We start from the raw sequence: 27,270 nt of genomic DNA on the forward strand, positions 1-27,270 counted from the left end.
AGAGTTTTATGTGTTCTGCTTCATGCACACTGACTGGCAAAATTTAAATAGATGCCTTCACCCAAGCCTTTCCTCTTTTACAAACCATTAGTCTCAGAAGTCCTTTACAATACAATGTCATTTTTTTTTCTGACGAGAGGACCTTTTTAAAACATACAGTGAACATCTTAGCAACCATTAATTCAAATACAACCCCCAAAGACTACAACACTAAGTAAACCTTTAAGCTTTCCTTTTTAACATCCATACGACTTAAAAACAAAACCTTTATCAGAAGCACATCGGGTTAAAGCCACTACTGAAAACATTTATAATTCTGAATTCACCAAATGATCAAGAGATAGTCTTTTGATGGCAGAGAGAACAGCAGTACGCCTGCTTGGTCTGGCTTCAGCTCCAGCACTGAAAACGAAACAAAAACACACCCTGCAGCCTGCTCAAAAACGAAAGTAAAAAGCTGACAGACAGCCCAGCTCCACCCACTCTCTGCAGTAGTAAACACCCATTTCGTAAAGGTACTCTCACTACAGATATTTTTATACACACCCATTTATAAACACCCATTTCTTAAAGGTACTCTCACATGACACAATAGCCATTGTCTAGTCACACTGACCCCAGTGATTCCTGAAAGATCACCACTAATGCCTCCGCAATTTCCTCAGCTATCTGCTTCAGAACCCTGGGATGTAGTCCAACCGATCCATGTGATTTATCCACCTTCAGACCTTTCAGCTTCTCCAGAACCTTCTCCTGAGTGATGGCCACTACACTCACCTCTGCCTCTTGACTGTCTTGAAGTTCTGGTATGCCACTGGTGTTGTCCACCATGAAGACTGATGCAAAGTACCTATTCAGTTCCACTCCCATTTCTTTGTTTCCTATTACTACTTCTTCAGCCTCATTTTCCAATGTTCATTCTTGCCTCTCTCTTACCTTTTATATATCAAAAAAACTCTTGCAATATTCTTTTATATTACTAGCTAACTTACACTCATATTTCATCTTCTCCCTCCTTATTGTTATTTTTAGTTGACCTCTGCTTGCTTTAAAAGGGTTCCCAATCCTCTGGCTTCCCACTAATCCTCGCTACATGATATGCTTTTTCTTTTGCTTTTATGCTGTCCCTGACTTCCCTCGTCAGCCACGGTTGCCTCGTCCTCTCCTTAGCATGTTTCCTCCTCCTTGGGATGAATTTCTGTTGTGCCTCCCGAATAACCCCCAGAAACCCCTGCATTGCTGTTTCACTGCCTTCCCTGCTAGGCTCCCCTTCCAATCAACTTTGGCCAGCTCCTCCCTCATGTCTTTGTAGTTACCTTGACTCAATTGTAAAACCGTTACATCTGATTCCAGCTTCTCCCTCTCAAACTGCAGGGTGAATTCTGTCAAATTGTGGTGACTGCGCCCTAAGGGTTCCTCCACCTTAAGTTCCCTAATCAAGTCTGCCTCATTGCACATCACCAAATCTAGAATTGTTTGTTCCCTAGTGGGCTCTACCACAAGCTGCGCCAGAAAACCATCTTGTAGACATTCCATGAATTCCTTTCTATCTTGGAAGTGCCCCTGTGTTCTCCTACCAACAATGGCAGCATCCACCTCTCCCAGTGGGACTGCCAGCTGGATTTTGTTGCAGGCCCGCCTATTGAGCCTGCTGGTTCCCTGGTCTGCCTGCTGTTCCTAACCGGGCTGCGTACCTGGAGGGGGCTTCTTCATTGAGCACTTCTTGGATGACCTTGACCGACCTCTCACCACTGCCACTTCTGGGTTCCTGACGAGGAATTGAGCCCGTCGTCAAGGTCCATTGATAAAGTCTTTCCCCCAATACCGTACAACAGACAGCAGGCATTCGGCCCATCTCTTTGAAAGAACTTGCCAATTAGACCCACTCCACCTCTCTTTGCGCACAAGCCTGCAATTTTCTCCTCTACAAGTATTATCTAATTACCTTTTAAAACTCTTATTGAATATGATTCCTCTACTCTTTGGGGCCGTGCATTCCAGAACACAATGACAACCCAGATAATAAGTCTCCTCATCTAACCTCTGAGATCTGGTTCAGTGATAGTAATCTTCCCTCTGAGTCAGAAAGTTATAGATTCAATTCCCTCACCAGAGATTGACAGTCCAATTCAGTACTGAGAGAATTCTGCAGAGTTCCAAGATGCTGACTTTCAGACGAGACATTAAACTGAGACCCAGTCTGCTTTCTCAAGTGAATGCAAAACTCTCCTGGCACTTCTTTGAAGAAGAGGGGTGAGTTAGCCCCAGCCCTGCCCAATAAATATCCTGCACAAGACGTCAAGGAAACTCTCTGTGAGCTCTCCCTAACAGGTCCACTTTGTATTTAACTTACAATCGTTCTAATTCTAATCTTTTTCCTATTATGTATTTTATTTTATATCCTTATCTTTTCATGTACTTAATGATCTGTTGAGCTGCTCGCAGAAAAATACTTTTCACTGTACCTCGGTACACGTGACAATAAACAAATCCAATCCAATCCAATCCAATAAATATCCAGCAGTAAACATTAGAAAATGGCAGATTTTCTGGCCATTGCCACATTGCTGTTTGTGGAAGCTTTTGTTCTGTGCAAATTGGCTGCTGTGTACTGACATTACAACAGTGTGTACGATGTAAAGTGATTTAGGACTTCCTGAGGTTATGAAAGGCGCTATTGTGGTAGGCTATATTAGGGGTATCGCGGTACCTAGGTGGGATGTACCTTATACTGTAGTATGAGTGGTAGAACCTGCTTGCTGGTTCCGCCCAGCAGGCGGAGCATAAGAGTCTGTGTTTCACCCACAGCAGTCATTCTGTACCGGAGCTGCTGGGGTAACTACTTGTTCATTAAAGCCTTCAATTGGACTACAATCTCGCTTCAGTAGTGATTGATCGTGCATCAGCCATGTAAATAAAACTCTTCATGTTCTCTGGCTCTTTTGCCAATTGCCTTTAATCTGTACCCTCAAGGTAGCTCAAAGTACTGAGGATATATAGTGGAAAGAGGTTTCTCCAGATTCACGATTTTGAATGTCTCTGATAAATCTGCCCTTAACCTTAATACAAAAGCAAAGCACTGCGAATGCTGGGAATCTAACTCAGACACAGAAATGGCGGAAATACTTACCAGGTCAGGCAGCGGGATGAGAGAGAAACAGTGTTAACAGCTGGGATTCTCTGATCCGCCAGCTGCGTTTATCGGCACAGCGCGCCACTGCCGGCAGCGGGATTCTCCGTATTGCAGCTAGCCAATGGGGGGCGGGATTCTCTCATTCGGCGGCAGAGTGTCCACGCCGTCGGAAACTCCGCTGGGAGTACCGATTCTGGCCCCTATAGGGGGCTGGCACGGCGCTGGAGCGGTTCACGCCGCTCCAGCCTCCCATCCCAGTGCGAACTGTGCGCCGCAGCATCCGCGCAAGCACAGTGGCGCCGTCGCCAACCCGCGCATGCGCGGTGACCTCCCTCAATGCGCCAGCCCCGACGCAACATGGCGCAGGAGTTCAGGGGCCGGCGCGTAAGAAAATAGGCCTGGGGGGGCAAGAGGCCGACCCACCGATCGGTGGGCCCTGATCGCGGGCCAGGCCCCATCGGAGGCCCCCCCCCCTCCCCCACAGGCTGCCCCCCCCAACCCTGCGCGCAGAGTTCCTGCCGGCAGCGACCAGGTGTGGACGTCGCCGGTGGGACTCTGCCTTTATAGAGCGGCCGCTCGGCCCATCCGGGCTGGAGAATCGGCGGCCCGGTCACATAGAGCGGCCTGCGACCGGCGCCGCACCAAACGAGTTGGCGCCATCACGTGCCGGCGTCGGGGTGGCGTGGCACGGTTTCGGGGATTCTCCGGCCTGGCCCATGGCTGGCTGAATCCCGCCCGGGGTTTCCCATTGTGGTCACCCCACGCCGTCAGGAATCCCACGGGTGTGGGTGCACAGCCGGCGAACCGGGAAATCCCACCGACAGACAATTCCACTGCACATTCCTGGTCCTGGCAACTAGACAATGCTGAATTTTTTTGACGGCTCTTTGTTTGCCCAGGCAGACAGCCATCTGTTAATGTGCTGTCATCAAGTCAGTGTAACAAAAAGCGGAACAGACAGAGAACAGGGTGGAGAATTATATATTTATTTTGTTATCTGTTGTGCCAGCAAAACCCAGTTGCCAGAGAGTTGCATGATTATTTGTGTCCACATATCGGCAATCCGCATGGGAACTTTACTAACTGATCAAGGGAAATTTTAGCCTTGATATGAAAGGATTTGATAAAGTGCAATTAATAACAATCGCCAATTCTTTTTCACCGTTCAATAAACGTATGGCAATAAAATGAAGAGAATTAGGTGTCGACTATTGGTAATTGGACCTAGAGAGTTATCAGGACCAGAAGGAAGAATTGATCTACTTTCGAAATTTGTATTTGCCCCTCTTCATCATAAATTTATCTTCTATATAAGCCAAGTTTTTAAAATTCCATTGTTGAGATGTCCTGAAAATTGTCATCAAACTGGCACTCAAATGGTTAAGACACATCTGACGTTGTCAGATAGTGCTTTGCTATTTAATGTGCGTGAATACCAGGGAAATCAGTCTCTGGTTCCAGATGATAACTACTGCTGTTCATTTTCCCACAGTCTTCGCCAGTGTTTTGCTTGATACAGCTGAAACTCCTCCAGCTCCTGATATGGCCTGCACTGTGTGATATGTGACCTGCGCTGTTTTGGCCTCATGTGTTCCCAGCATTTTCAAAATGGCCTTTTAGACTTGTACACTTTTATTTATTTTTCCAAGTCTCGCTTACACGCTTTGAAGTATAATATTTAAAGCATGAAGAATGTAATACTATTAATTCAGTAATGGGCAGGCCTTTCTACTAAATGTATACGTTCACTTGTGATTGTATCACTGAAAATACCAGACTTTCCAAATAATAGAAATAGCACAAAATGGCACAAAGACAAGAATTTCTATTTTTATATTCTGCGAAAAATTCAGGGTCAGATTGATAGGGACACGTATTTTCCTCCTTGCTCAAGCTGATTAAACTCATTCTGGTCCCCACCATTTGCATTGCCCGTATCACCACAGGCAGCCGCCCATATTATGCAAATAGCCTTATCCATCTTCTATTATTATAGGAGTGAATTACAAAGGCAACAGATTAAGCGTGCCAGGCAGTTCAATAAGTATTTATCCTGTAATCTGATTTCAACTCATTCCAGGTCCTTTAAACAGTTTCAATTATCACTTGTACTTTGTGAGAGTGACGTTAATGCTGAGATTGTGAAGAGGCAGCTGCGAAGTGAGATTTCCTACTTTTCAGATAAAGTATGTTGGTCACTTAACAATTTGGTTTTGCCATCCACCTCATATCATGGGCACATTGTATTAGCTGTTGTCTACACAGCGGTGCCTATACAAAATCTGGCTTGTTCTGAACTCTGGGGACCACCGAGGGACAACTGAAGTGTGTCCTCAACAGAGTGAGAGAGTTTGGTGAGCTGAAGGAGTTTGGTGAGATGGGGAAGGAAGTACTCTCCTGCTTTTTCTGACATTTTAGGCCAGAAGGAATTGGTTTTTGCTCTAGTACAGGTGAAGAAGCAAGCTGTTTGGTAAGTATCTGGTAAGTAGTCACGGTAAAGACTTCAAGATGATTTAGATAAGTTGAGTGGGCAAATACATGGCAGATGCAGTGTAATGTGGATAAATGCAAAGTTATCCACTTTGGATGGAGATACAGAATGGCAGAGCATTATTTTAAATGGTGATAGATTTGGAAATGTTGACGTGCAAAGAGAACTGGGTGTCCCAGTACACTAATCACTGAAAGCAAGTATGCAGGTCCAGCAAGCAGTTAGGAAGGCACAGGGTATGTTGACCTTCATTACAAGAGGACTTGAGTACAGGAGCAAAAATATCTTATTGCAGCTGTACGGGGCTTTGGTGAGACCGCACCTGGAGTATTGTGTGCAGTTTTGGTCTCTTTATGGAAGAAAGGATATACTTGCCATGGAGGGAGTGCAAGGTCAGTTCACCAGACTGATTCCTACGATGGCAAGACTGTCGCATGAGGAGAGATTGGGTCGATTGCGCCAGTACTCACTGGAATTTAGAACGAAGAGAGGGAATCGAATTGAAACGTTTCAAATTCTGACAGGCCATTTAGGACTGAGATGAGGAGAAACTTCTTCACTCAGAGGATGATGAACTTGTGACATTTTCTATCACAGAAGGCTGTGGGGGCCAAGTCATGGAATGTCTTTAAGTCGGAAATAAATAGATTTTTAGACTCTAAATGTATCAAGAGGAATTGGGAAGAGCGTAGGAGTATGGTGTTGAGATAGAGGATCAGCTATGATCATATTGAATGGTGGAGCAGAATTGAAGGGCTGAATGGCCTACTCCTGCTCCTTTGTTCTATTCTATTCTGAAAGTTTAAAATAGTACAATAATTTATGATAAGTTGAATAAGTATGTAAAATAAAATAAATAATTGAATAAACTAAAGTACTGAAGGAGAGCACATAGGTATGGCAGGACAGGTGATATGTTATAGCTGCAGCATGTGGGAACTCCTGGGTACCAGTGTGATCCAGGGCAAGCAAGGTACAGTAAGGGTTTGCGGCTCAAGGGGCTTCGACTCAGATACATTGAGTTGGAGGCTAATCTGCGGATACTGCAGCACATCAGGGACAAACAACAAAGAACAAAGAAAATTACAGCATAGGAACAGGCCCTTCGGCCCTTCCAGCCTGCGCCAATCCAGATCCTTTATCTAAACCTGTTGCCTATTTTCCAAGGATCTACTTCCCTCTGTTCCCCGCCCGTTCATATATCTGTCTAGATGCATCTTAAATGATGCTATTGTGCCTGCCTCTACCACCTCTGCTGGCAAAGCGTTCCAGGCACCCACCACCCTCTGCGTAAAAAACTTTCTACGCACATCTCCCTTAAACCTTCCCCCTCTCACCTTGAAATCGTGTATTGTAATTGACACCCCCACTCTTGGAAAAAGCTTGTTGCTGCCCATACCTCTCATAATTTTGTAGACCTCAATCAGGTCCCCCCTCAACCTCCTTCTTTCCAACGAAAACAATCCTAATCTACTCAACCTTTCTTCATAGCTAGCACCCTCCATACCAGGCAACATCCTGGTGAACCTCCTCTGCACCCTCTCTAAAGCATCCACATCCTTCTGGTAATGTGGCGACCAGAAATGCACACAGTATTCCAAATGTGGCCTAACCAAAGTCCTATACAACTGTAACATGACCTGCCGACTCTTGTACTCAATACCCCGTCCAATGAAGGCACGCATGCTGTATGCCTTCTTGACCACTCTATCGACCTGCATTGCCACCTTCAGGGTACAATGGACCTGAACTCCCAGATCTCTCTGTACATCAATTTTCCCCAGGACTCTTCCATTGACCGTATAGTCCGCTCTTGAATTAGATCTTCCAAAATGCATCACCTCGCATTTGCCTGGATTGAACTCCATCTGCCATTTCTCTGCCCAACTCTCCAATCTATCTATATTTTGCTGTATTCTCTGACAGTCCTCCTCGCTATCTGCAACTCCACCAATCTTAGTATCATCTGCAAACTTGCTAATCAGACCACCTATACCTTCGTCCAGATCATTTATGTATATCACAAACAACAGTGGTCCGAGCACGGATCCCTGTGGAACACCACTAGTCACCTTTCTCCATTTTGAGACACTCCCTTCCACCACTACTCTCTGCCTCCTGTTGCCCAGCCAGTTCTTTATCCATCTAGCTAGTACACCCTGATCCCCATACGACTTCACTTTTTCCATCAACCTGCCATGGGAAGCTTTATCAAACGCCTTACTGAAGTCCATGTATATGACATCTATCGCCCTTCCCTCATCAATTAACTTTGTCACTTCCTCAAAGAATTCTATTAGGTTTGTAAGACATGACCTTCCCTGCACAAAACCATGCTGCCTATCACTGATACGTCTATTTTCTTCCAAATGTGAATAGATCCTATCCCTCAGTATCTTCTCAAACAGTTTGCCTACCACTGACGTCAAGCTCACAGGTCTGTAATTCCCTGGATTATCCCTGCTACCCTTCTTAAATAAAGGGACAACATTAGCAATTCTCCAGTCCTCTGGGACCTCACCCGTGCTCAAGGATGCTGTAAAGATATCTGTTAAATCCCCAGCTATTTCGTCCCTCGCTTCCCTCAGTAACCTGGGATAGATCCCATCTGGACCTGGGGACTTGTCCACCTTAATGCCTTTTAGAATACCCAAAACTTCCCCCTTCCTTATGCCGACTTGACATAGCGTATTTAAACATCCATCTCTAGCCTCAACATCCGTCATGTCCCTCTTCTTGGTGAATACCGATGCAAAGTACTCATTAAGAATCTCACCCATTTCCTCTGACTCCACGCATAAATTCCCTCTTTTGTCTTTGAGTGGGCCAATCCTTTCTCTAGTTACCCTCTTGCTCCTTATATACGAATAAAAGGATTTGGGATTTTCCTTAACCCTGTTAGCCAAAGATATTTCATGACCCCTTTTAGCCCTCTTTATTGCGCGTTTGAGATTTGTCCTACTTTCCCGATATTCCTTCAAAGCTTCATCAGTTTTAAGTCGCCTAGATCTTATGTATGCTTCCTTTTTCATTTTAGCTAGTCTCACAATTCCACCCATCATCCATGGTTCCCTAATCTTGCCATTTCTATCCCTCACTTTCACAGGGACATGTCTGTCCTGCACTCTATCCTTAAAAGACTCCCACATTTCAAATGTGGATTTACCCTTAAACAGCTGCTCCCAATCCACATTCCCTAGCTCCTGCCGAATTTTGTTATACTTGGCCTTTCCCCAATTTAGCACTCTTCCTTTCGGACCACTCTCGTCTTTGTCCATGAGTATTCTAAAACTTACGGAATTGTGATCGCTATTCCCAAAGTAATCACCGACTGAAACTTCAACTACCTGGCCGGGATCATTCCCCAATACCAGGTCCAGTATGGCCCCTTCCCGAGTTGGACTATTTACATACTGCTCTAAAAAACTCTCCTGGATGCTCCTTACAAATTCTGCTCCATCTACGCCTCCAACACTACATGAGTCCCATTCAATGTTGGGGAAGTTAAACTCTCCCATCATGACCACCCTATTGCTCCTACATTTTCCTATAATCTGTCGACATATTTGTACCTCTACTTCACGCTCGCTTTCGGGAGGCCTGTAGTAAAGTCCCAACAATGTTACTGCACCCTTCCTATTTCTTAGCTCTACCCATATTGCCTCAGTGCTCGAATCCTCCATTGTGCCCTCCTTAATCACAGCTGTGATATCATCTCTGACCAGTAATGCAACTCCTCCACCCCTTTTACCTCCCTCTCTATCCCTCCTCAAACATCTATACCCTGGGATATTTAGTTGCCAGTCTTGCCCTTCCCTCAACCAAGTCTCAGTAATACCGTGAGAGGTGCCTTGTACTAGCAGGCTGCCATTCACTTTGTATTATGTATTCTGATTTGGAGGTTCAGGGACAGGAGGGCATGACGGCAGCTGAGGCAGTTAAGGAGACTCAGGAGTGTCAGCCTCTGCAATTGTCCAACAGTTCTGAGGTTCTTTCAGCTTGGTTGGATGGGAATGGAGCTATCGGGTGGATAAGCTGAGCGATCGCGGCACATTTAGAGGAAGCTATCCAAGTGCGGGGGTTCTCAAAGCAGTGCAGTACTAGTAGGGGACAGTGTAGTAAGGGAGATTGACACTGTTCTCTGCTGCAAAGAACGTGAGTACAGGTGGCTATGATGCCTGCCTGGTGCCAGGATTCAGGACATTGGATTGGATTGGATTTGTTTATTGTCATGTGCACCAAGGTACTGAGAAAAGTATTTTTTTGCGAGCAGCTCTAACAGATCTTTTCGTCCATGAAAATAAAATAAAATAAAAGGAAATACATAATAGGGCAACACAAGGTTCGGCGATCGGTCGGAGAATCAAATGGGGGGCTGCGCCGCTTTCACGATGCTCTGCCCCTTCCAAAGCGGTGTACTCCCGATGAGGCCTGCCCCCCCGATGCTCAGCCCCCGACCGGTCGTGTTCCCGGCGGTGTGGGTCTCTCATGCTCTCACCCGTCGAGACTCAGTCCAGTGCCGCCAGTCGGGAGAGGGCTTTTGGGGCGCGGTCCGGGGTGCACGAGCCAGCCAAAGAGGGCCACTATTTTGCAGGCCTGGGTCCGCGAGCGGCCATTGCCATGTGCGGCCATGGACCCGGCAATATTCTGGGCTGTATCGGCAGCTAGAGCCAGCTAGCCCCCAGCTACATGGAGGATCGGTTGCCGTTTCACGACGAATCTTCGGGTGTAAAATGCCACCGTTGCCACGCTGGCATGAGGACCTAGCCTCACAATTGGAGAATCCAGCCCATAGACACTGACATCGGGTGAAGCATACAGGAGTGTAGTAATAATCAGGTCAGTCCATAAGAGGGTAATTTAGGAGTCTGGCAACAGCGGGGAAGAAGCTGTTTTTGAGCCTGTTCGTGCGTGTTCTCAGACTTCTGTATCACCTGCCCGATGGAAGAAGTTGGAAGAGTGAGTAGCCCGGGTGGGAGGGGTCTTTGATTATGCTGCCTGCTTTCCCCAGGCAGCGGGACATGTAGATGGAGGGGACTCGGTTTGGGCACCGATCCATGGGAATCATAGGCTTGATCCGGGGGGGCTGGATGACGGTTCCAGGGCTGAGGTTGGGTGGGGAGTGAGCGGTTCGGGGTCCTATCCGTGGGGGGCAGCTTTCCGAGCATGGACGGACTGGTAGGGGAGTGTGAGCTGCCCAGCGGGAACGGGTTCCTTTACTTACAGGTGCAAAACTATGTGAGGAAACTGGTGCCGTCCTTTCCTGACCTGCCGCCCCAGGGTTGCAGGACAAAGTGGTGTCGAAAACAGGGTTGGTGAGGGCAGGGTGTCGGAGATTTATCAAGAATTAATGGACTGGGAGGGCGCCCTGAGAGGAGAAGTTAAGCGGAAGTGTGAGGAAGAGTTGGGGAGGGAGGTGGAGGCTAGGTTATGGGAGGAGGCTCTGAGAAGGGTGAATGCATCCTCTTTGTGCAATAAGCTTAGCCTCATTCAATTTAAAGAAGTCCACAGGGAGCATATGACGGTGGCCAGAATAAGCAGGTTTTTTGAGGGAGTGGAGGATAGATATGGGCAGTGCGCGGAGGGGGGGGGGGGGCAGGTGAACCACATCCACATGTTTTGGGCCTGTCCGAAGCTGGAGGGATTTGGGCAGGGGTTCGCTGACGTGATGTCTGAGGTGCTGAGGGTGAAGGGCGAGTCCAGAATTGGCAATTTTTTGCTTCTCTGTTAGCCCAGAGATGGATCCTGCTGGGATGGAGGGACTCGGAGTTGCCAAAACTAGGGGTGTGGGTGAGCGACCTCCTTAGGGAAAAAAAAATCAAGTTCGCCTTGAGTGGGTCTGTGAAGATGCAAACCGTTTATTGACTTCTTCCAGGATAGTTAAGTCAGCAGGGGATGGGGGTGAAGGGCGGCACGTGGTACAGTGGTTAGCACTGCAGCCTAGAGTGCTGAAAACCCGGGTTCGAAACCCGGCCCTGGGTCACTGTCCATGTGGAGTTTGCACATTCTCCCTGTGTCTGTGTGGGTTTCACCCCCACAACCCAAACAGCCATGCTAAATTGCCCCTTAATTGGAAAAAAATATATAATTGGGTACTCTAAAATTTTTTTTTTTAAAGATGTGCCCAGGAGGGCTTTCTGATTTTTGAGGGCTGGTTGACAATCCAACCAGGAGACTTCCGCTTGTGACCATGGAGTGATTGGTCACATAAAGGGCTGTTCCTGTTCAAAGTCACAGAAAAGGGCTCTTTTTACCCAGATCCGGGTGGAATTTTGATGAAAAGGCGTAGGTGAATGTTAGAGGAGTAGTTTACCCCTGGAATGGTATGTCTTCTGATCACCGGACCCGGCAGAAAACAGTGAGAGGTTTGGCTGGAAAGTTGAAACAGTCTTGTGCTTCACGACAGTCTCTTCCAGCATGCAGGCGGGGGAGGGGCAAGCTGTAAGGCCCAAGATACAGGAACAATGACTTTTATCAAGGAGGAATTCCATAAACAGAGGAAAGAAGTGCATGAGGATCATGCAAAGGCCTTTGCAGAAGCTGTGGCACCCCTGAAGAGTACTTTAGAGCGGATGGATATGTGTTTGGAGGTGCAGGGGTCACAGATGCGAGAGATCAAAGCTGTGATCTCGGACCACAGCGATCGTGTGGTGACTCTGGAGGTGGAGGTGGGGCTCCTAGGAGACCTTTATAAAATGCTGAGGGCAAAGGTTGAGGAGCAGGAGAATACCTCGAGAAGACAGAACCTGCGAATAGTGGGCCCGCCTGAAGGAGTGGAAGGTGTGAGTGCCATGAGGGACGTCTTGTGGATGCTGGCGGGACTGGTGGCAGAAGGGGTGCTAGATAAGGCACCTGAAGTGGACCGAGTGCATACGTCTCTGAGGCAAAAGCCTAGAGCTGGGGAGCCGCCGCGTGCGGTGATCGTGAGACTCCATAAATTTGTGGAGAAAGAGAAAATTCCACGGTGGGCCAGGGAGAAGCGTAGCTGCGACTGGGAGAAAAATAACATCCGGATTTATCAGGACATCGGAGCCGAGTTGGCAAAACAGCGGGCAGGTTTCAACAAGGCCAAGGCGGTGCTGTATGGGCGGCAGATCAGGTTTGGGGTGCTCTACCCAGCAAAATTATGGGTGACGTTCGGAGGCCGGGAGTATTGTTTCGAGACCCAGAAGCGGCCGAAGACTTCATTAAGGAGCATAAACTGGGGGAGAACTGAGTGGACAATGCTTGGGAACCGGGGTGCTGGCTCTATGTAATGGTCGGGAACATGTTTGAAGTGGGTGTAGGGATTGGGGGATTTTCGCCTTTTTTTGTGAGGTGGGGGGGGGGGGGGGGGGGGGGGGGGGGTTCGTTCAATGTTGAGATTGTGAGGAGTTGCAGGGGTTGTGATGAATGGTTACTGCACCTTTAATATAATGATCCTTTAAGACCTCCAGCTCCACCCCCCAGGGAGCCATATATAAGGTAATGTCCAGTGGGCAGTGGGCAGCGTGCAGTGAGCAGTGTGCACATGTCGCGGTAGCTGACTGGTTCTCTGCCAATTAAAGCCTTTGTATTACCAATCATCTCTCGCGAGTTGTAACTGAGGGTATCTCAGGAGTGAAATGTTTTTGTGGGGATGGATGTTTCCATCCCACCTCCTGTTTTATGGGACTGTTTGTGTTTAACATCCGTTTGTTTGCTTTTGGAGAAGGCTACCTGGGGTTCAGGAGGAGTCCTTGTTTGGGTGGGGAAGGGTAAGGCCAGCAGGAGGCCTTCTTCTTTGAGCTGAGGAGTGGAGGGGAGGGGGGGGCGGGAGAGAGGGAGGGGGTGGTCATTAGGATGTGCCTTTGGGCAGGGGCAGTCGTGCTAGCAGGTTATGCTGGTGAACGGAAGTGAGGTGGTGGGGGAGATGGCCAAGAGGGGTGACCACGGAAGGGGGGGGGGGGGAGAAGGGGAAGGGGAAAAGTGTGGGGGGGGGGGTTTCTGCGCACGGCAGGGTGTGAGAGATGACATGGTCAAGGGCGAAGAAAGGGGCCATTTGGGATGGGCTAGATACAGAGTGGAATTAAACGGGCAGGAGTTAAAATGGTGGGGAGGGTCCAAGTGGTGAAAATGAATATTCTGCTGAGGTTCTTGTTTATCTTTCAGGCTCTCCCGATTTTTATACCAAAGGCCTTTTTTCAGAAAGTGGACACAATCATCTCTGACTTTGTATGGGTGGGGAAGGTGCCGAGGGTGGGGAGGACCCTGCTACAGAGGCAGAGGCAGCAGGAGGGGTTGGCGTTGCCAAACCTGCTTCATTATTATTGGACGGCGAATGTCGACAAGGTGCGTCGGTGGTGGGAAGGAGAAGGTGTAGAGTGGGTTAGGATGGAGGAGGAATCTTGTAAGGGGTCTAGTTTGAGGGCTATGGTGACAGCAGCATTGCCAATGGCTCAGAGTAGGTAGTCAGGGAGTCCAGTGGTGCAGTTCACGGTGAAGATATGGAATCAGCTGAGGAGGCATTTTAGGGTGGAAGGGATGTTGGTGCTAATGCCACTGTGCAAGAATCATGGATTTGAGCCGGGGGGGATGGATAGTGTATACAGGAGGTGGAGGGAAGTGGGGCTGGTCAAGGTGAGGGATCTGTATTTGGAGGAAGGGTTCGCCAGTCTGGAGGAGCTAAGGGAGAGGGTAGAGCTGCCGAGGGGTAGTGAGTTCAGGTATCTACAGGTTAGGAACTTTGCACGAAAGGTCTGGAAAGTGTTCCCTAGATTTCCAGGATACACCCTGCTGGAGCGACAACTGCTTCCGGATGTGAAAGGGCAGGGAAGAATTGGGGATATATATAAGTGGCTGGGGGAGCAGGGAGGCGAGTGGGTGGTGAAGATCAAGGAGAAATGGGAAGCAGAGTTGGGAATGGAGATCAATTGGGGAGTATGGAATGAGGCACTGCGAAGGGTAAACAGGACCTCCTCTTGTGCAAGGATGAGGATGTGGGGGTGAAAAAGGAGAAAAATCTGGACAAATTTTAAAGTTGATTGTTGGGAAGAATGTTTCCTGGGGTGTTTATTTGCTGTAACCTACTTTGATACAAATTTGAATAAAATGCGTTTGACCAAAAAAAAAAGAAAAAAAGACAATCCAACCAGGGAGGAGGCCATAATCGACTTGGTATTGGGGAATGAGCCAGGCCAGGCGATTGATGGTTCAGTGGGGGAGCATCTTGGGATTAGCGACCATAATTCCATAAGATTTTGAGTAGTCCTGGATAAGGACAAGAGTGGCCCGTGCGTGAGGGTGCTTAATTGGGCGAGGGCCAATTACATCCAAATTAGACAGGAGAATATGGATTGAGTGTGGCTATTTAAGGACAAACCCACGTCTGACATGTGGGGGGCTTTTAAAGGCCAGTTGATTGAAGAGCAGGTCAGGCATGTCCCTGCAAAAATGAAGGTTAGAAATGGCAGGATTCGGGAACCATGGATGACAAAGGAAATTGTAAGCTTAGTCAAAAGGAAGAATGAAGCATACATTAGTCTGGGCATCTAAAAACTGACAAAGCTCTTGAGGAGTACAGTGAAAGTAGGAAGGAACTTAAACGTGGAATTAGGTGGGCTAAAAGGAGTCATGAAATGTCTTTGGCAAACGTGGTCAAGGAGAATCCCAAGGCTTTTTCTGCATATATTAGGAGCAAGAGGGCAGCAAGAGAAAGAGTAGGCCCACTCAAAGACAATGGAGGGAAGCTATGCGTGGAATCACAGGAAATGGTTGAAATCCTTAATAAGTACTTGTTATCGGTATTCACCAGGGAGAAGAACATGACGCATGTTGAGGTCAAGGATAGGTGTGTGAACGCTCTTGAGAATGTCAATATATCAAAGAAGGAAGCGTTGAGTATCCTAAATTGCTTTAAGGTAGACAAATCCTCCAGGCTGGATGGGATCTATCCCAGATTACTACGGGAGGCAAGGGGAGAAACAGCTGGGGCCTTAACAGATATCTTCACATCCTCTTTGACCACAGGCGAGGTTCCAGAGGACTGGAGAATGGCAAATGTTATTCCCCTGTTTTAGAAAGGAAGCAGGGATAATCCAGCAAATTATCTGCCAGGAGCCTGACATCAGTGGTGTGGAAACTTTTGGAAAAGATACTAAAGGACAGGATATATGGAGGGAAATTGATTAGTTAGTGACAAGCAGCATGGTTTTGTACAGGTAAGGTCATGTCTCACCAACTTGATTGAGTTTTTTTGAAGAGGTGACAAAGAAAATTGATGAGGGAAGGGCTGTGGCTGTAGTTTATATGGAGTTTGACAAGGTCCCACAAGGCAGACTGCTACAAAAACTAAAATCACGTGGTATTCGGGGTGGGCTGGCCAGATGGATACAGAACAGGCTTGGTTATAGAAGACAGAGAGTAGCGGTGGAAGGGTGTTTTTCAGAATGAAGATTTGTAGCTAGTGGTGTTCCGCGGGGATAGGTCCTGGGACCTCTGTTGTTTGTCGTATATATAAATGATATGGAGGAAAATGTGGGTGGTCTGATTGGAAAATTTGCGGATGCACGAAGATTGGCAGAATTTCTGATAGTGCCAAGGATTGTCAGAGGATACAACAGGATATAGAAGGTTGCAAATTTGGGCTCAGAAATGGCAGATGGAGCTTAATCCAGACAAATGTGAGGTGATGCATGTTGGAGGATCAAATCTAAGTATGAATTATACTGTAAATGGCAGAACCCTTAGGAACATTAACATACAGAGGGATCTGGGCGTGCAGGTTCACAGTTCCCTAAAATTGGCAACACAGGTGACCAAGGTGATTAAGAAGGCGTATGGCGACTTCTGGGTGCGGCAATGCGGAGCTGAGCCGCACGATTCGGCAGCTCCCGCTACCACGGACTTTCGGGCGTGGTAGAAGAACCCCAACGGAACTTTTTTTGAAACTAACCCGTGGGGAAGGTAAGAGGGAGGTCCCCCTCCAACTTGTATGAAACGGACTCGAAGCGTAACGGCCACAAAAGTGGCATTGAAATAACGGGAAAAACCGGGGGAAAAAGACAAAATGGCGGCGGCCAGAGACAAAGTGGAGCTGCAGGAGCTGGAGCAGCGGGAAGGACCGGGGAAGAAAGATAGAATGGCGGCGGCCAGACACAAAGGTGAGCTGCAGGAGCTGGAGCAGCGGGAAGGACCGGGGAAGAAAGATAGAATGGCGGCAGCCAGAGACAAAGTGGAGCTGCAGGAGTTTATTAGGCACTGCTTTGAGGAGCATCGCGAGGAGATGCGTAAGGAAATGCTGGCGCCTATGCTTTCGGCAATCGAAGGACTAGGGATCACCCAGGAGGCCCATGAAGTTCAGACCCAGGAGGTACAAAAAAGAGTTGGCCAGAACGAGGACGAGATCTCGGGCCTGGTGGTGAGAGTGGAGCAGAGCGAGGCGCTACACAGGAGGTGGGCGGGAAGACTCGAAAACCTGGATAACATGTCGAGGAGAAAGAATCTGCGGATCCTGGGTCTCCCTGAGGGGGTGGAGGGGGCTGATGCCGGGGCATACGCGAGCACGATGCTCGGGGCGATGATGGGCAAGGAGGCCCCTTCGAGGCCGCTGGAGTTGGACGGGACACATCGGGTGCTGGCGAAGAAGCCCCAGGCAAATGAGCCACCAAGGGCGATGGTGGTGAGGTTCCACCGGTTCACGGACAGAGAGTGGGTCCTGAGATGGGCCAAGAAGGAGCGGAGCAGTAAGTGGGACAATGCAGAGATCCGAATATACCCGGACTGGAGCACGGAGGTTGCAAAGCGGAGAGCGGGTTTCAACCGGGCCAAAGCGGCGTTGTACCGGGAAGAAGTGAAATTCGGAATGCTGCAGCCGGCGCGACTGTGGGTCACACACAAGGGCCAAGACTACTACTTTGAAACGCCTGAAGAGGCGTGGACCTTTGTACAAGCCGAAAAGTTGGACTCTAACTGAGGGTTTGTGAGGGTGGGGGGGATATTTGAGGTTTGATGTGTGATGGTTGTTGTACATAGGGGGTCAATCACAATCACGCGTAGGAAATGTTACATGGTCTGGGGGAGAGAGACAAGGCCGCGACAGGAGCTGCGCCAGAGGGGGCGGAGCGGGCTTTGGAAAGCGCGGGGTTTGGTTTTTCACGCGCGCGGGAAGAAAGGCAGGAGGGGGAACTCCCACACGGGGAGGTCAATGGAATAGCGGGGGTAGCCGGGGTCAGCAGGTGTCAGCTGACTTACGGGAGTGACATGGGGGGTGCAAAAAAGCTAGACAGGGGTCTAGCGGGGGGGGGGGGGAGAACAGGGGTTGCTACTGCACTGGCCGAAAGGGAATGGGACATAGAAGAGGTGGTCGGGCCGGGGGTCCCCCGTCTGGGGGACTGGAGGGTGAGGGAGGTGTGGACACGGGACTGGCCCAGAAAAGGAGATGGCTAGTCGACGGTGGGGGTGGGGTTGAGGGCCCCTCCAATCCGGCTGATAACGTGGAACGTGAGGGGGCTGAATGGGCCGGTGAAGAGGGCTCGAGTGTTCGTGCACTTAAAGGGACTGAAGGCGGACGTGGTCATGCTCCAAGAGACTCACCTGAAGGTGGCGGACCAGGTCAGGTTAAGAAAGGGATGGGTAGGACAGGTATTCCACTCGGGACTGGACGCGAAGAACAGAGGGGTGGCAATATTAGTGGGAAAGCGGGTGTCATTTGAGGCCAAGACTATTGAGGTGGACAATGGAGGGCGATATGTAATGGTGAGCGGTAGGCTGCAGGGGACGTGGGTGGTGTTGGTAAACGTGTACGCCCCGAACTGGGATGATGCAGGATTCATGAAGCGCATGTTGGGGCGCATTCTGGACCTGGAGAAAGGAGGCCTGATAATGGGAGGGGACTTCAATACAGTGTTGGACCCAGCACTGGACGGCTCCAAATCAAGGACTGGAAAGAGGCCGGCGGCGGCCAAGGTACTTAGGGGGTTTATGGATCAGATGGGGGGAGTGGACCCATGGCGGTTTGCAAGGCCGCAGGCCAGGGAATTTTCTTTATTTTCCCATGTACACAAAGCCTACTCCCGGATAGATTTTTTTGTTCTGGGCAGAGCGTTCATCCCGAGGGTGGAGGGGACGGAGTATTCGGCCATAGCAGTTTCGGACTATGACCCGCACTGGGTGGAACTGGAGCTGGGAGAGGAGAGGGACCAACGCCCGCTGTGGCGGCTGGATGTGGGACTGCTGGCGGACGAGGTGGTGTGTGGGAAGGTGAGGGGGTGTATCGATAGGTACTTGGAGGCCAACGACAACGGGGAGGTGCGGGTAGGGGTGGTATGGGGGGCGTTGAAGGCGGTGGTCAGGGGAGAGCTAATCTCCATTAGGGCTCACAGGGAGAAGACAGAGGGCATGGAAAGGGAGAGGTTAGTGGGGGAGATTTTGAGAGTGGACAGGAGATACGCAGAGGCCCCGGAGGAAACATTACTTGGGGAAAGACGACGGCTTCAGACGGAGTTTGACCTGTTGACCACAGGGAAGGCGGAGACACAGTGGAGGAAAGCGCAGGGGGCGACCTATGAGTATGGGGAAAAGGCTAGTCGGATGCTGGCACACCAGCTCCGTAAAAGGATGGCAGCGAGGGAAATAGGGGGAGTCAAAGATGGAAGGGGAGCCACAGTTTGGAGTGCAACAAAAATAAATGAGGTATTTAAGGCCTTCTATGAAGGGCTGTACAGATCCCAGCCCCCAACGGGGGAAGAGGGTATGAGACGATTCCTAGACCAGCTGAGATTCCCGAGGGTGGAGGAGCAAGAAGTGGCTGGTCTGGGGGCACCAATTGGGTCGGAGGAGCTGAGCAAGGGTTTGGGGAGCATGCAGGTGGGGAGGGCCCCAGAACCAGACGGGTTCCCGGTGGAGTTCTACAGGAAGTACGTAGACCTGTTGGCCCCGCTACTAGTGAGGACCTTTAATGAAGCAAGAGAGGCGGGGACTGTACCTCCGACAATGTCAGAAGCGACAATTTATTTGATCCTAAAGCGGGACAAGGACCCACTGCAATGTGGATCGTACAGGCCGATCTCGCTCCTTAATGTGGAGGCCAGGTTGCTGGCGGAGGTCGGAGTACTTTCGGCTGTACCGAGGGACGAGGCAGGGGTGCCCCCTGTCCCCCCTGTTGTTTGCATTGGCGATCAAACCATTGGCCATGTCATTGAGGGAGTCTAATAAATGGAGGGGGGTGGTCCGAGGGGGAGAAGAGCCTCGGGTGTCGCTATATGCGGATGACCTGTTGCTGTACGTGGCGGATCCAAAGGAGGGGATGGTGGAGGTCATGCAGATTCTAAGGGAGGTTGGGGAGGTTTTGGGCTATAAGCTCAATGTAGGGAAGAGTGAGCTCTTTGTATTACAGGCGGGGGACCAAGAAAGAGGGATAGGGGACCTACCGCTGAGGAGGGCGGAGGGGAGCTTTCGGTATCTGGGGATCCAGATAGCCAGGAGTTGGGGGGCCCTATATAAACTGAATCTGACGAGGATGGTGGAGCAAATGGAGGAGGATTTTAAAAGATGGGACATGCTACCGCTCTCGCTGGCGGGTAGAGTGCAATCGGTCAAAATGGTGGTCCTTCCGAGGTTTTTGTTTGTGTTTCAGTGCCTTCCCATCGTGATCACTAAGGCCTTCTTTAAGAGAGTAGGCAAGTGTATTATGGGGTTTGTGTGGGCGAATAAGACCCCGAGGGTAAGGAGAGGGTTCCTAGAACGCAGTAGGGACCGAGGAGGGTTGGCGCTGCCAAACCTGGGGAGCTACTACTGGGCAGCAAATGTGTCGATGATCCGCAAGTGGGTTATGGAGGGAGAGGGGGCGGCATGGTAGAGGATGGAGATGGCGTCCTGCAAAGGAACGAGTCTGGGGGCGTTGGTGACGGCACCGCTGCCGCTCTCGCCGACAAAGTATACCACGAGCCCCGTGGTGGCGGCAACGCTAAGGATCTGGGGCCAGGGGAGACGGCACAGGGGTGCAATGGGAGCATCGGTGTGGTCCCCGATCAGGGGTAACCATCGGTTTGTCCCGGGGAAGATGGACGGGGGGTTCCAGAGCTGGCATCGGGCGGGGATCAGAAGAATTGGGGACCTGTTCATTGACGGAACATTTGCGAGCCTAGGGGCACTGGAGGAGAAGTTTGAGTTACCCCCGGGAAATGCCTTTAGATATATGCAGGTGAGGGCTCTAGTGAGGCGACAGGTGAGGGAATTCCCGTTGCTCCCGGCACAAGAAATTCAAGACAGGGTGATCTCGGGTGCATGGGTCGGGGAGGGCAAGGTGTCGGCAATACACCAGGAGATGAACGAAGAGGGGGAAGCGCTGGTAGAAGAGTTGAAGGGTGAATGGGAGGAGGAGCTGGGGGAGGAGATCGAGGAAGGTCTGTGGGCTGATGCCCTGGGTAGGGTTAATTCCTCCTCCTCGTGTGCCAGGCTCAGCCTAATACAATTTAAGGTGGTTCACAGAGCTCACTTGACGGGGGCGAGGTTGAGCAGGTTCTTTGGGGTAGAGGACAGATGTGGAAGGTGCTCAGGGAGCCCAGCGAACCATGTCCATATGTTTTGGTCATGCCTGGCACTGGAGGGGTTCTGGCGATTGGTGGCGGGAGCAATATCTCAGGTGGTGAAAGTCCGGGTCAAGCCAAGCTGGGGGCTAGCAATATTCGGAGTAGTGGACGAACCGGGAGTGCAGGAGGCGAAAGAGGCCGGTATTCTGGCCTTTGCGTCCCTAGTAGCCCGGCGAAGGATCTTGCTAATGTGGAAGGAGGCAAAGCCCCCCAGCGTGGAGGCCTGGATAAACGATATGGCTGGGTTCATAAAGTTGGAGAGGATTAAGTTCGCCTTGAGAGGGTCTGCGCAGGAGTTCTACAGACGGTGGCAACCGTTCCTAGACTATCTCGCGGAGCATTAGAGGAAGGTCGGTTAGCAGCAGCAGCAACCTGGGGGGGGGGTGGGAGCTGCCTGGGGGGGTGGATGAGCAAGAGATAACATGAAGAGTCGGGGAAACTGGCACGTACGGGAGAGAGCCAGTGTACAAAGCTATGTAAATATACTATTTTGCCATGTATATATCTTGCTCCGCGCGATTTCTCGTTTCTTTTTTTTTTGTTATGGGGGGGGGGGTTATTGTTTGTAAGGGAGAAAAATTGTGTTAAAAACTTTAATAAATATATATTTTTTTAAAAAGAAGACGTATGCCATGGTTGCCTTTATCAGCCGGGGCATTGAGCACTGGAGTTGGGAAATCATGTTGCAGCTTTATAAAACCTTGGTTAGGCCGCATTTGGAGTATTGTGTGCAGTTCTGGTCGCCACATTATCAGAAGGATTTGGAAGCTTTGAAGAGAGTGCAAAGAAGGTTCACCAGGATGTTGCCTAGTCGTGAGGGTATTTATTGGCTATGGGGAGAGGTTGAAGAAACTACGATTGTTTTCACTGGAAAGATGGAGGCTAAGGGGGGACCTGATAGAGATCTACAAAATTATGAGAGGAATAGACAGGGTGGATAGTCAGAGGCTTTTTCCAAGGGTAGCAATGTCAATTACAAGGGGGCACAGGTACAAGGTAAGAGGGGGAAAGTGGGAGATGGGCCGGCTACATTTTTCACACAGAGAGTGGTGGGTGCCTGGAACGCGTTGCCAGAGAATGTGGTGGAAGCAGGCACATTAGCAATATTTAAGAGGCACCTGGACGGATACATGAATAGGGAGGAAATAGGGGGATACGGACCGAGTGAGGCAGAAGATTTTTTTTTTGAGTTAGGGCATCATGATCGGCACAGGCCTGGAGGGCTGAAGGGCCTGTTCCTGTGCTGTACTTTCCTTTGTTCTTTGTTCTAAATAGTGGGGGTAAAGAATCAAATTTAAGAATATATAGTAAATCAAAGAGTCGAGATAAGTTACTATTATGAGAAATAATAAACAGACCATGACTGGAAGGGACAGAGAGCACAAATCTAAGAGTAAATCAACAGATAAGGCTAGATGCTATAAAAGTAATAAAAGGACAAAACTAAAGGCTCTGTATTTAAACGCACATAGCATTTGAATCAAACTGAATAGAAGCTAGTCAGTATGATCTGATAGCCATTGCACAAACATGGTTACAGGATGACTGAGATTGGGACTGCAGTATTGAAGGGAAGATGACATTTAGGAAGGACAGGAAGTTAGAAAAGGTGGAGGGTTGGCCCTGTTAATTAAGGGTGGTATTAGCACATTAGAGAGGGATGACAAAGTTCAGTAAACAAGGATTTAGAAGTTGAGATGAGAAATGATAAAGGCAAGAAGTCACTTGTGTGAGTGGTGTACAGGCCCCCTAATTGTAACTACATAGTAGGACAGAGTATAAAAGAGTTAATGGGAGCTTGCTAGAAAGATACAGTGATAATCATGTGGGGGTCTTAATTTACATATAGACTGGAAAAATCAAATGGGCAAAGGTGGCATAGATGAGGAGTTCATAGAATGATTTTGAGATAGTTTCTCAGAACAGCACATTCTGAAGCCAACCAGAAAACAGGCATTACTAGATCTGGTATTGTACAACATGAAAGGACTAACTGATGACATCATCGTGAAGGCAGCCCTAGATAGCAGCGATCATAATATGAATGAATTTTACATTCAGTTTAAGCAAAAAAAAGAGTATGTCAAAGATTAATATTTTAAACTTAAACTCGTACCTTTAAGGAGCTGATGATGCATAATTACCCACATCTAGGCAGGAATTCTCTGGCCGTTGGGATTCTCTGGGCGAAATTCTCCCCCAACGGCGCGATGTCCGCCGACTGGCGCCAAAAACGGCCCCAATCAGACGGGCATCGCGCCGGCCCAAAGGTGCGGAATGCTCCGCATCTTTGGGGGCCGAGCCCCAACATTGAGGGGCTAGGCCGGCGCCGGAGGGATTTCCGCCCCGCCAGCTGGCGGAAATGGCGTTTGTTGCCCCGCCAGCTGGCGGAAATGGCGTTTGTTGCCCCGCCAGCTGGCGCGGAAATGCGGCGCATGCGCGGGAGCATCAGCGGCCGCTGACAGTTTCCCGCGCATGCGCAGTGGGGAGAGTCACTTCCGCCTCCGCCATGGTGGAGGCCGTGGCGGAGGCGGAAGGGAAAGAGTGCCCCCACGGCACAGGCCCGCCCGCAGATCGGTGGGCCCCGATCGCGGGCCAGGCCACCGTGGGGGCACCCCCCGGGGTCAGATCACCCCGCGCCCCCCCCCAGGACCCCGGAGCCCGCCCACGCCGCCTGGTCCCGCCGGTAAATACCAGCTTTGATTTACGCCGGCGGGACAGGCAATTTCTGGGCGGGACTTCGGCCCATCCGGGCCAGAGAATTGAGCGGGGGGTCCCGCCAACCGGCGTGGCCCGATTCCCGCCCCCGCCCAATCTCCGGTACCGGAGACTTCGGCGGGGGCGGGATTCACAGCGGCCAACAGCCATTCTCCGACCCGGCGGGGGGTCGGAGAATGACGCCCCTTGTTCCTGCCGGCAGCGCATCCCCACCTGTGGGTTTCCTGGCAGCATGGGGTGGATTCAATGGGAAATCCCATTGACAAGCAGCGGGATTAGAGAATCCCATCACCAGTGAGCAGCGCGCCATTGAGAAACACGCGCTGGGAATCCAGCCCCGACTTCACTTTAAAATATATACGCACATTCGAGTTGTGAAATCGCCAGTTGTGGTAACTGTCATCTGGAATAATTAAAGATGACCTGGATTTGATCTTATTAATTTCGTTTAACTGAAACAGGCTGAGAAAGACTCACTCTGCTGGATTGATTTTCTCCTATGCAATTTTGCCCACTCCCTGAAGTAACTGCAAAACCGCTCCTGCCACCAGTTTGCTACTGGCTGATGATCTCCAGTGTGTAACCCTTTGCTGGGGCTGTTTTCCCACCCAACTAATTAACTCCTCTTCGAATGAATGGGGTACTTGTTCCTTGGTGGGATTCATTTCCTGTAGGTTACAGTTCAAAGAACAGTTTTTTGTGAATAAGTTCAATTGAGGCGAATTTAACAGAAGTGCAGCGCATTGAAGTCCTGAGCAACTTGTAAAGAAGTTTTCCAGCATTGATCACCAGAAAGCACAAACACACAGTTGTACTCTCTGCCTCGATCAATTAATAACAAGGGAGCATTATAATTAAGAACATTGCTTGAGAATCAATTGATATTCTTTTTCTCAATTAACTGTCCCTCCTTGAGTTTTTTTAAACAATGAGTGTGGCCAGCATCTTTTGGGCTGGAAAGAGTTGCTGACCAGAACTCTTAGGATGCATATTCCAGTGGCAGCGATATGGTCATAAATCCAGGAAGTGTGGACAGTAATTCAGATTCCAAAACTCTTCCAAACCAATACCAGAAAGCATTCAGCAGCACATCTTTTCAGTAAATAGATTGCCCAAACAAACCTCGTCATCACACTGCTTGATTATTCCAATCAATACGGATGTAATGACTCTGTCAAACAATTTATTTTCCCAAGCGTGCAATGTGACGTATATTCACCACGCTCAGCTCAGCCCTTTAGATTAACTCTTTACCAAGAACTTATCGAAGTAAGTGAGTGGCATCATTTTGAGTCATGTCAAACATCTGGGGCGAAATTCTCCTACCCGCCCCGCCATATTTCTGCCCCGACCGGCCGGCGGGAGTCTCCGTAACACCGGCCGGTCAATGGGGTTCCCCATTGTGGGGCAGCCCCACCCCGTCGGGAAACCCCCGGGCGCCGGCAAAACGGAGACTCCCGCCGGCGGAGAATGACGCCCCTGAATCGAACCCTATTAAATCGCCACATCCGTTCTTACGGCAGTTAAGTGTGGAAGGGATTGCCTCTCTTGCCAGAATAATCTGACTCATTCTGTTTGAGTTGACTTCAACATTTAACTGGAAGAGCAGGATCTGTCAGTAAGTGCAAATAAATTTCTTCGGCTGCACCTCAAGGAGGCGTTCCTGCTCTGCTTCTGCTCAAGGAAGCATGTCATTTATCACATGCTTTAAGGGGGTGGGCTCGACGGACCAGGTGACCAGCTCGGGGCCAATCGCGCGGGAGCACGCAAACACCGTCCAAGAGAGAGTTTGCACGTGGCCCTGGGACAGGACCCCGGGCAGTGTGGACCCCGGAGTCGAGGTGATTCGACCTGTTATATTGAGTTCTGTGCCTGTTAATTATCTGCCTTTGTGTTTCATCAATAAACCCCTTGTTAACTACAGGAAGCCTCCAGTGTATGTCTCGAGCCACCACATTAGCAATTCCATCTATTCCAATGAAAGACTGAATAAACTTTCTTTGTTCGCATCAGTTTTGATGATTTATGCTATCGCTGCAAATTGATTTCACTGCCTGCGCTTTCAGTAAGTTATTTACTCCAACAGCAAAATAAAGCAGCAACATCGGGGTATCGGTCAAATCAGTCTCCTTTTAGAAAATGTTGACCAATACATCGTGATGTGTCTGTCTTCCGATGTAATATCAAATTCAAAACCTTTACTCTCCCAACAAGAGCATGGTGGACAGCTTACCAATAGCTGGGGAAAGTTTGCGGTCGGAGCAGCTGTAACAGCAAACTGCTGTGGAAAATGGGTCTGCGTCTTTGAAAAACAAAACAAAACGAGCCATTGTGATATGAAGTAACCGGCCATTTCTGCAGCATCGGATCGAAGATGCACCAACTCACCTTCCTGGGATGAATGCAGAACACCTCGGTTCTGCTGTTACGTTGGACACACGGTGGATGAGCACGTTGAAGGAAGTTCCTGAGGCAATGCTGCAAAGCACCTTTCCCCCCATGACACAGCCCCTCAGAACTCTGCGGGTGTTGCACTTTGAGGAGGTATATGTACCAGATTAGGTAACGCTGGATGGCTGATTAGCAGTATGCCACCTGAGCAAGTTCCAGAAATACAGGGAAAAATCAGAAGAATGTAACTTCAAAACTTACAACTTTAGTGGGTGGGAGCTGAGGCAAGCTCTTCTGAGGTGCAGGGGTGATCTTTCTAAATTCTATTCCATTGGGAATATCGCCATGATCCAAGCCTGGGGAGAGCAAACAAAGAAATCAGTCATAAAAATTACCTCAAGGATTTCTGAAATTTCTCTAGAAATGGTTCCGAAGCGGTGAATGAGCTGGCCCAGCGGGCTAATTTAGGGGGGATGCCATTTACGGTAGCGAGGGATAGGTTTAGGTACTTGGGGATTCAGGTAGCGAGGGAATGGACGGGGCTCCATAAGTGGAACTTCACGAAGCTGGTGGAGGAGGCCAGGGAGGATCTTAGGAGGTGGGATACACTGCACTTAACATTGGCGGGGAGGGTCCAAGTGGTGAAAATGAATATTCTGCCGAGGTTTTCGTTTATCTTTCAAGTTCTCCCGATCTTTATACCAAAGGCCTTTCGGAAAGTGGACACAATCATCTCTGACTTTGTTTAGGGAGGAAGGCCCTGCTACAGAGGCAGAGGCAGCCCAACGTATCACACATGTTTGCTACCCTCCCATTGATTCTGTCTACACTTCCCGCTGCCGCAGGATGGCAGACAGCATTGTCAGAGACCCCTCCCACCCAGGCTTTGCCCTCTTCCAGACCCTTCCATCAGACAGAAGATACAGAAGTCTGAAGACCCGCACATCCAGACATAGGATCAACTTCTTCCCCACAGCTACTCGACTCCT

General features: G+C 49.5%; 1 protein-coding gene across 2 annotated transcripts in view; it reads right to left on the reverse strand.

Annotated features, from left to right (window-relative positions):
- The window catches only part of afap1l2 (actin filament associated protein 1-like 2), a 312,790-nt gene that overhangs the window by 102,446 nt on the left and 183,074 nt on the right, over positions 1–27,270 (reverse strand). For both annotated transcript variants that reach the window (XM_072479450.1, XM_072479449.1), the window contains exon 4: positions 26,543–26,637. In XM_072479450.1, the coding sequence (XP_072335551.1) occupies positions 26,543–26,637 (95 nt within the window). The remainder of the gene's footprint in view (positions 1–26,542; positions 26,638–27,270) is intronic.

Source organism: Scyliorhinus torazame, chromosome 16 (genome assembly GCF_047496885.1).
Source record: "Scyliorhinus torazame isolate Kashiwa2021f chromosome 16, sScyTor2.1, whole genome shotgun sequence".
NCBI lineage: Eukaryota > Metazoa > Chordata > Chondrichthyes > Carcharhiniformes > Scyliorhinidae > Scyliorhinus > Scyliorhinus torazame.